General features: G+C 41.6%; 1 protein-coding gene across 1 annotated transcript; it reads left to right on the forward strand.

Annotated features, from left to right (window-relative positions):
- Positions 1-4,298: 4,298 nt before the first annotated feature.
- Positions 4,299-5,354, forward strand: LOC306943160 (chemerin-like receptor 1; the record flags this gene model as incomplete). Its single annotated transcript, XM_079529361.1, has 1 exon — positions 4,299-5,354. One exon carries the CDS (start codon positions 4,299-4,301, stop codon positions 5,352-5,354), a length of 1,056 nt encoding a protein of 351 aa, XP_079385487.1.
- Between the last annotated feature and the right edge of the window lie 5,658 nt (positions 5,355-11,012).

Here is an 11,012-nt window from a genome sequence, read left to right on the forward strand (position 1 = left end):
AAACGGTTGAGAAATGACAGAGTTACGTGTTTCCCCGATTTTCTCCATTGACTTTCAATGTGTGTGTGTGCATGCACATGTGTGCATGTGCGTGCATGTGTGTGCGCGTGCGTGTGTGCGTGTGTGAATCATTAACAAAGTGTCATTTTCACCTGGGCTAGTCTATGCGAATGCAAACAGTATTGAAAGTTAAAAGCACAATGACTCTCAATCGCAAAAAGTAAAAGTCGAATGCGATTTTTGTTTTCGCCGTGAGTGACCCGAGACATTGAGGTACGCCGTGTGCGATCGTGGTATTGGTACGATAAAAAATGTGGTTATAAGAGCGAGTTAAGAATTGTGTTTGTGATGAAAAGATTGCTGACTCAGAGTTTTATGATGGTACACCTGTCGCTTTCAGGGCTGTAGTTCACGTACTGTATGTATCTGGGCTATGGTTGTGACATTGGGTGCACAACCATATGCATGTTAGCATTAGCATGTTAGCATGTTATTCACTTTACACGCATGGGTTTCGGTAATTTTGTAGCCACACTCGTCCTCTTTCAACCCAATGTCACAACCATAGCCCAGATACATACAGTACGTGAACTACAGCCCTGAAAACGACAGGTGTACCATCATAATGTGTCATAAACTCCATGTTAAATGCCTGAATGAGTCAGCAATTTTTTCATCACAAATACAATTCTTAACTCGCTCTTATAACCACCGTTTTGTATCGTACCAATACCACGATCGCACACGGCGTACCTCAATGCCTCGGGTCACTCACGGCGAAAACAAAAATCGCATTCAACTTTAAATTTTTGCGATAGAGCAATTTGTTCGGACATACGCTCTCTCATTGAGAGTCAGTGTGCTTTTAACTTTCAATACTTTTTGCATTTGCATAGACTAGCCCAGGTGAAAATGATACTTTGTTAATGATTCAAGGTCAAGTTGACCACCTCTCACACACGCACATGCACGCACATGCACACATGTGCACGCACACACACACATTGAAAGTCAATGGAGAAAATCGGGGAAACACGTAACTCTGTCATTTCTCAACCGTTTCAGACGCGGGGCGGCTCGCCGGAACCGGGCCGCCCCCCTGAGCGAAACCAAATGGACCCCTTAGCATGTTAGCATTAGCATGTTAGCATTAGCATATGTTAGCATTAGCATGTTAGCATGTTAGCATGCTAGCATGCTAGCATGTTAGCATATGTTAGCATTAGCATGTTAGCATGTTAGCATGTCTGCATGTTAGCATTAGCATGTTAGCATTAGCATGTTAACATGTTAGCATTAGCATGTTAGCATGTTAACATTAACATGTTAGCATGTTAACATGTTAGCATTAACATGTTAGCATGTTATCATTAGCATGTTAGCATGTTAGCATGTTAGCACGTTAGCATTAGCATGTTAGCATTAGCATGTTAGCATGTTAGCATTAGCATGTTAGCATGAGCATGTTAGCATTAGCATGTTAGCATTAGCGTGTTAGCATTAGCATGTTAGCATGATAGCATTAAAAGTTTAGCATGCTAGCATGTTAGCATTCACATGTTAGTATTAGCATGTTGGTGGCAACGTAATGCGCAATAAACTTAGACAAAATACCCCATTAGAGACCTGGCTTACCAGGTCAACCAAATGGACCCTTACAGGGTCTGAGAGGCTAAATGTCATCAAATGGTGGTCTGTGGCTCAAATGCTGCACAGACTTGGCGAGCTGCAGGCACCCAGTCAAATTTCTTGAAATTTGTTTCTAGTTAATTATGCGTTTTAGATTTCAACCTGTGTTTCTGCCATTGCATGGCAGGCACCCAGAACAACAACACACACACACACACGCATACATGCGTGCACGCTTGTGCGCATGCGCGCACTTGTGTATAAAGTCGCCTCCTCACTGTTCACTGTCCACACTTCTACCAAGACTCTTCTCTGGCTGACGTCTCTTCAACACTTTGAAACAGGTGACTATGCTTTTATTTTATTGCCTTTTTATGATATCGAGAATAGTACGACCCTGCAGTAACTTGCTCCTCCAAGGGAGCTGTTTAAGCCATTAAGACCTGAGGCCGATTCATCAAAGCTTTCTAAATCATTCTACAGAAGTACATATACTTAATCGGTAGTTCTCAGACTTTTTGGTGCCAAGGACCCCCAAAATGATACCTATTTAATTTGATCAAGGACCACCCAGTCTAAATAATAATAATAATAATAATAATAAGATTATTTTTTTTTAATTATTTTTAACACTTTCAGAACTTCTTCAAAGATGTTCCAAAAAAAGCAACACACACACACTCACACACACACACACACACACACACACACACACACACACACACACTAGTGCTTTTCAAATGTTTTATTTGCAAAAAAACCCTTTAACTCTAAGAGTGTTCAGATGGAACCAAATGGACCTGTAAGGGTCCATTTGGTTCCATCTGAACACTCTTAGAGTTACAGATCTGTTATGGTCATTCACGGCTCTCTATTCATGTGTTTCTGGTAATATTGTTGTCCACTCATGTTGTATGCAAAAATGGAATGTTGACAATAATGTCCACCACAAACCAACATGGCGATGACCTCACACGTCACTGACTTTATACCCTTTGCAGTCGTCCACTGCGTTCTCACACGCTACCCGCGGCTCCAGACGCCTCCCTCGACATTCGTCTGGCCTGTCAGACCAACATTCAGACCCATTTCACCAACTCCAAACTGCTATATAGTTTGTATACTATATAGCAAAAACTTGTGAAATGGGACATTCTGCGTAATGAGTACTTTTACTTTTCGTACCTTAAGTACATTTTTATACCAATACTTTTGTACTATTACTCAAGTAAATATTGAATTCCCGACATTTACTTATAACAGAGTATTACTACATTGCAGTATTGATACTTCTACTTAAATGACAACTTTAGTTTTTTTCAACCAAGGTTCATGTTTTAGGTTGTTATGAGAGAAAGTAAAAGGTGAGTGTAATTTTTTTTCATTTGCTGCTTTCTTTCACTTTAGGGATTTTAGCATTCGAACATAAATATGTATTTCTTTACAAAATTGTATAGCGATTTCTTTTTGTATTATTTACTATAGTCCTACTAGACCCCAATAAATTACATCTGGCCACAAAAGATCACGGGATCTACTGAATGTGTCAAACTTGACATATTGAGCCTTCCCCCCAGTAGGCTACCTTCACATTCAGTAGATCCTGTGATCTTCTGTGGCCAGATGTAATTTATTGGGGTCTAGTAGGACTATAGTAAATAATAAAAAAAAGAAATCGCTATAACATTTTGTAAATGTAAAACCATTGCTGTCATGGCCGCACCTTAAAGCTACCTGATTTATGGCAAAAGGAATGGTTATGGCAAAACTTAACTTAAATAATAATCACTATTATGGGTCCATAAAACATGTATTCAGCTCTTTTGAATGCATTAATTGCATACACTATTCGGTGATATATTTTCTGCCTATTTGGGCCGAAACTGAATTTTTATAGCCATTTTCTGCTGAATATTTTCTGCGGACGAATATTCGGTGCATCACTAATATTGAGTATGGTTCTGGTCATTTGGTGGAGGTCTGGTGGCCACGCATTAAAAATAAATAAAAACTTAGAACCCTCTGTCACATGGAACTATGTTTTGTGTCCAGTATCACCATAGATACATTAACGATGACTAAAACTAAGCCTGCATATATTGACAATTTCGTCAACAGATAGAAACTAGACTAAAATGTTAGGGAGGAACTAGAGGAGAAGAGATTTACTAGCTTGCGCGGCGCGCTGTGAGCTTGTAGATCTGCTATTCTCAGCGTGCAACCAAGTGTAAAATCGCGTATTATGACGCCATCAAGGCACCGCCAAAATACATTTTTGTCGACACAATCAACTGTAGGTGATCAATTTGACAAACACAACATACTCAGATACATTACAATCACAGCTCATGTTATGACACACAAATGTTGTGTTGTACATACACATTTTCAGTATATATATTGTTTTATTTTCATGGCTTCCGGAATTATAGGCCAGCCAAGTCTATGAACTTTTAATGTTTGTTTAGGGTAATTTTAGGGTAATGTTTTGCCAGCCAAGTCTATGGACTTTGTTTAGGGTATAGGACAAAGTAAGACGCAATCTGGGTCATTAAGTATAATGTACATCATATTTCGGATTCGGAAAAAAGGCGATCTAACACACACACACGTACCACACACGTACGCATGTACCTCATATTAATTGTTTTGTTATTTTAGGTTTCAGGATGGTGGAGAACATGACCACACCTGCTGTTTCTCGCGATAACGCGACGGATCAGTCTGGGAGCAGCTCAGGAGGCGGTGAGGATGCCCTCATTAGAATCATGAAATCCATCCACACCATGTCCGTGGTCATCTACAGCCTGGTCTTGGTGCTCGGCCTGGTGGGGAACGGCGTGGTCATCTGGGCGACGGGCTTCAGGATGAAGAGAACCGTCAGCACCGTCTGGTACCTCAACCTCGCCGTGGCCGACCTCCTGGTCACGGCGTTCCTGCCCCTGGGCATCACGACGAGAGTTCTGAACGGCCGCTGGGCTTTCGGCTGGTTCATTTGCGCAATGGACATTATAGTTTTCTACATGAACGTACACGCCAGCATCTTCATACTGGTCGTCATCAGCGTGGACAGATGCGTGTGCATGGTGTGTCCAGTGTGGACCCAGAACCACCGCACCGTCAGAAAGGCATCCTGGGTGAGTCTGGGTGTCTGGGTGCTGTCGTTGGCTCTCAGCTCCCCTTACGTGTTCTTTAAGGATTTCGGATACCTCTGCTGGGACTATCCTGACCTCCCCACGGTCACCACTAACTTCGTCGTGGCATTCGTGGTTCCTTTCGCCGCCATCGTCTCCTGCTATTCCGTCATCGTCTACCGGCTCAGGAACAACCGCTTGCTGGCCAGCCAATCGGGTCGCTCCTTCAAAATCATAGCGACCGTTATCGCCGTGTTCTTCCTGTGCTGGCTGCCCTATCACATCATATGGCTGATGTTTGCTGTGAATCACCCGGTGTCCAAAGGCAGTGCGCTGGATATTGTGATCAGATTCGGGATCCCCATCACCTACGCCCTGGCACTCAACAGCTGCGTGAACCCGCTGCTGTACGTGTTCATGGGTCAAGGTTTCAAGGACGTGTTCCGCAGCAGGTCCGTCCTAAAGGTTCTGGAGAAAGCCTTCGCTGAAGAGACGCCTCAGACCAGCAGCTCTTCCGCAGACCCATCCGTCACCCGTAAAATGATCGCCCTGTCTGAGATAGAGGGTAGCACTGGTCCGCCCGGAGAGTAGAGGGTAGGCACCGATCCAAAGGGTCCCTTTGACCCTTTGGATCGCCTCCTTGTGTTGGTGGCGTTGCTCGGCCAATCAGGGATTGGCTGACGACGTAACTATGTGTGTGTTTATGTAAAACATGTTTAAAAGACGTGGTTATGTGGATGACATAACCAATTTTATATATGAACTATATATGTCAGATGTTTCAATTACTTGATTGGGGTAAGTTGCGTTCTCTGCTCGGGCACAAGTAGGCCATTCATGGGCAACTTACTTGTGTGCAAAGCGCAGGAATCGTGTGTGAGTAATTGGTAGAAAAAAAGGTAATTTAGGGTTGAACTACTCCTTTAATATGTAGAACTACTAAAGTATTTTTTTCTCAGTATCCATTATGTTCTCAAAGATTGAAACCATGTACCAAAGTAACTGTTTTTACATTTTATTTTATTTAAAAAAAAACTCTATTTTTGGAGCTTCTCTTGCATCTTTATCGCATCTTTATTATTTTTTATGCATCTTTATTGTTTGAGTTCTTATGATTCTCCTGCTCACCTCAAGTCATTAGACTTTTATACAATAAAGTCACATCTTTACTGTAAACCAGTGAAGTGAAAGTTGATTCTTAATTCAAATTTGTACACACGGTCATACAGTGGTGGAATAAGTACTCAGGTATTTTACGTTAAGTAGAAGTAGCAATACCACAATCTAAAGATATATTATACTCCATTCATCCATCTTCAACTGCTTATCCGTAGTCGGGTCGCGGGGGCAACAGCTCCACCAGAGAGCTCCAGAAAGATACTCTGTTACAACTTAAAGACCTGTGTTGCAAATGTTACTTGAGTAAAAGTGCAAAAGTATTGGCATCAAAATACTGACAGGTTTGAAAACAGACTATGTATAATATGTTTTATAATATAATAATTTATATCTTCAAAGTAACTATAGTAACTAAAGTTTTCAGATAATTGTAGTGGAGTAAAGGTACAACATTTGCTCCTGAGATGTAGTGAGTAGAAGTAAAAGTATTTAAAATTGGAAATACTCCAGTAAAGTAAAAAGATACCTCAAAATTGTACAGTACTTGAGTAAATGTACTTAGTTCTTCTGGCTCCAAAACTATGGAATGCACCCATTGCAATCAGAACTGCAGACTCACTCCCAGTCTTCCACCGATGTCTGAAAACAAATGTCTTCAGACTCCATCTTAGCCCGGCCCCGTAGCACTTGCCGTAGTACTTGCCCTAGCCTCCTACAGGCGTATGCATAGGCTCAACTTATTAAATAGCACTTTATGTAGACATAACACTCTAGTCTATAGTGTATATATACACTTATAGTTTCATTAGGTGATTTGGAAAAAACCCCGGTCCGCCCCGGGAACAAGATGTGCACATGCACGCACTACAGTGGGGGGACACGCGACAGGCCAACAGCACACACACCAAGGCCCGCCCCCGCTCGAGCATGATTGGCGGAAGGCTGGGCCACCTAGCCAAAAATGAAACCCAGTTAACCCCTGACCCCAGGGGTTAACTGGTGACAGGGAGGAACTCCTTAAATGGTCCGCATACTCTATAGTAGGGAGGATTATCACAACAAAACAAAAAAAGAAGTGATATTTGAATTAAGTGAAATCACTGAATATACGTTTAAATTCAATATCCACATAATGTATCAAATTCAACATCACAAAATAGCATAATTTCAGTCCAACAGACCTTTTAGTTCACAGTAGTTGCAAAATACAATAATACAATAACCCAAATAATACAAAAATACACTGTATCCTTCATGAAACAAAAATAAAGTGCAAAACAATAACCCATCTTCACATGAAACCCAATCTGTATTCTTGCTCTCAAAATACAAACTTAATAATGTAGTACTGTATGTAGTGGGTTGAGCTTTTCTAGTCATGTGACGCAGGAGGCTTACAGGATCGCCTCAGAGAATAGCCAAAAGTGCTCAGCAAAAGGGAAAACTCTTGCACAAAGTGCGTGAGTTCGAGTTGTACAAGAAGAACTTCTCGGATACAGGGAATTTTGTGTTCAGCATCAACGACCACACCAAACTGAAGTACAAAAAGTGGAACAAAAATTACCCTTATTGATGGTTTTCAGAGTGGCTGAAAAAAAAGAGAAGAGAGGCCGCATCGGTTCCAAGCACAGCATCAGCAAGGAGCAGGCCATGGCTTGGTTCGAGAAGGAATATGAAGCAGAGGGAGCCGAAATAAACATGAAACCACCTACCAAGGAAGAAACCACCTTCTTGACTGTTAACCCTAATAACTGAGGAGTCGGAGTGAGAACTCGGCGGGATGCCTTTGCTGCCCTGAAGAACTATAACTGTTCAGAATCGTTGTTTCATCATTGATTCATTTTTTTAATTAATTGGAAGAAAAAAATGGTAAGCCTAACATGGGACCTATGGGGGCTTCCAGCACTCTCCGCTGAGTGGGAGAGGTGTAAAATAAAAATCACACCCGTGTGAACTGAGTGGTGTAAGGTCTTATATAGACTGATCAGCTGTGGTCTGACGTAATGTCTGACGTAATGAAATCACACCCGTGTGAACCATAGCAACCGTGCTCATTTTTTGTGCACAGACAGACAGACAGACAGACTAACAAAGCCAGTTGTAGGAGTGGTTTACACCACTCGAAAATAAAGTGGCGGGCCTTACACTATTGAGAGTGTAAAATGAAACCAAATGGACCCATTTCCATTTGGTTTCATTTTACACTCAGTTAAAGTGGGTTAAATATCTAATAAGGGTCCATTTGGTGCACTTGGTCCATTTGGAGAGTTAATGGTAATTAACTCTCCATCATTTAGCTGGGGACCACCTGGAACCCCAAGGACCACTGGTTGAAAACCACTGGTGTAATGTATATTTGCTATAATACAATTCCTATGTGGCATAGTATTTAGCTGTACCATGGCTCCCCCTAGTGACCGTTTATGGTACGTGCACGCTCCAGCAGCAGCGCGATAGTGCGCATGTGCACAACCCTATAGTCAGTATAGTGTGTTCCCCTGACTGTTGACACTTTTAATAATAGGCTACAAGTACAACTAAAAGGTGTCTTTTGAAAACAGTGTGGTCGTTAAGCAGCAGGTGGACGTTTGTTTGTTCAACCAGCAGCTCAACCAGTGAAACACAGCAGGTAAGATGATGAACTGATTCACGTTGTGTTTTTACTTTATTTATCTTTTATATTGACTCATCTTTTAAGATGGATCATTATTCTTATTTACTCTTTATATCTGCTTGTTTGTTATGTGATCATAAACAACCAGTAGCCTATGTATATACTAGCAGCAGCAGTAATAATATATTGTTTGGTTGCATCTTGTTGATGCCACTTGTACTGGTAAACTTCCTTTTCTTTAATTTTGCACACTTAAATGTAGCAGTCTTAGGCAAGGCAAAAAGCTTGACGCACAAAATGAGTTCTTCACAGTATTCTTCACAGTAAAGTTCTTTACTTCGATCAAAAACAATACAAAAACGTATTTATTTTCTGTGTGGTCAAAAACTATGTTGCTCCAATAGTCCAGTAATAATGTAATTTGACCCCAATCTAATCAAACTCAACTGATTTTGCATCTTCAATATATCCTGAATAACAGAAAAAATCACACCCGTGTGAACTGAGTGGTGTAAGGTCTTATATAGCCTGATCAGCTGTGGTCTGACGTAACTGGTGTGAGGTATTATATAAGGTAAGGTATTATATAGCCTGATCAGCTCTGATCTGACGTCATGTCTGACGTAATGAAATCACACCCGGGTGAACTGGGTGACGAACAGACAGACAGACAGACAGACACGTAAACTAACAAAGCCAGTCGTAGGAGTGGTTTACACCACTCAAAAAAGTTGCCTGGAATTGTCTGAGGGGAAAGTGTTGAAAATGGCCTGTACAGTATAGTATGGCCACCATTGACATCCTATTATAAGGCAATATTTTTCCTTATGCTTTAAGTAACATGTGACATGTCAAACTAGGGGGTTTTCATGATGCTGAAGCCATTCCAAGCATTAGTTTTGCACAAAAACACTCATTGGGCTAGATTTTGCCATAGCAACTTGCTCAAATGTGCTGACATCACATTTGAGCAAGTCGCTACTCACCAAAACAAAGGCGGCTTGTGTTATTAGTGTAGTGGCTATTTGTCAACAACAATACAACTCAAAAGGCCACTGAGCCACCGGGTATAGTGGATCTTACGCAGGGATAAATGAGTCGATGTCCAAACAGCTCTTGCAGGTTGGTGATATTTTATTCCATTTCCTTCACAGACAAATATGGCAAACATGATGGAAATAACTGCTTTGCTAGTTTGCTTTGACCCTGTCACCCTGGTAAAAACTTGTGCACCTTCCCAGTGCCAAACTGAAATCTGAATGAGTGCCTGTCTGATGACCGTTAAATAAATTCACCTGTGCACACCCAATTACCCAATACCTTCAAAACAAAAGCCTTTAACTGGAACACAAATAAACTGAAATAATAATGCATACAATAATTCTACCAAACAAATCCAACAAATAAAAAAGTGAAATACAAAATAGTGAATAGCTCCAACATTCCGGCCCCTAATTGGGAAAAGTGTACACGTCACAATTACACTAATTTCATAAAGGAGCTATTCAATTTCTCCATCTTGTACTCTGTGGCCACTGAAAGATAAACAGACAGAAAGACAGCATAGAAAGAAAAAATAATAATTGTCCATGGCTCTACACAGTGGCCCCCAACATCAGAGGGATCTTTGCTGCAGGTCTATTTAGGATGTGTGCACACAGTGGAGTGTCTTTTAGAGTTGTATTCCTTAAACTTCACTTTCCTCTTCTGGCCTTGGGGATGCTGTAAGACGGGTTCTATGAAGGGCGCATCAATGCGCATGTCTTCCAGATGTTCCACAGAAACCCTATTATTTGTGACAACAGAGCAGCCTGTCTTCACTGCGTTGTCTCCACTACGAAGAGGTCCATTCATTACCCAGCCGACTCTTGTTCGGACTGCATAGGGTCCTTGACCTTGACTGTTGACTGTTGCTCCACAGGTTCAATCACTTTTGCTGCATTTGATCCAATGAGCAAATCAACATCTGCATCCACGTCATGAAGTTTTATTTTCCTCAAGTAGGACCATTTTTCAACATCCTCTTGCCGTGGAATGTTCACCCTCGACACTGGCATAGTCTGTTGAGTTAAAACGTTAGGCAGTTCAATGAAATAATTTGTGTCCTTGCCAGACACTTTCAAGTCAGACAATAAGGTGGTGCTCACAATCTTCTTTTGACCCATTGTCTGTAATAAAATGCTGGCTGGCCTGCCACTTAGGCCGAGTTTCTCTGCCAGGTGAACAGTGCAAAAGGTACTCGAACTCCCAGGATCTAAAAATGCACGTGTGTGCACAACTTTGTTATTTGTCTGACTTTTCACCTGAACTGCTACAATGGAGAAAACCGAACTGTCCTCATCACCGGCCCCAATATGACCACATGTCTCAGGCTGTTCAGGTGTTACACTCAGTGGAGGGCTCACAGTTTCATTAAAGGATGTACCTATACCCTTCTGCTCAATGTGCAGGACAGAGGGATGCTTCTGGTGACACACGCTGCAATCCAAACGACTCCAACATGTGGAGCTTGTGTG

This window comes from Electrona antarctica (genome assembly GCF_951216825.1).
Source record: "Electrona antarctica genome assembly, chromosome: 19".
In the NCBI taxonomy this organism is placed as follows: Eukaryota; Metazoa; Chordata; class Actinopteri; order Myctophiformes; family Myctophidae; genus Electrona; species Electrona antarctica.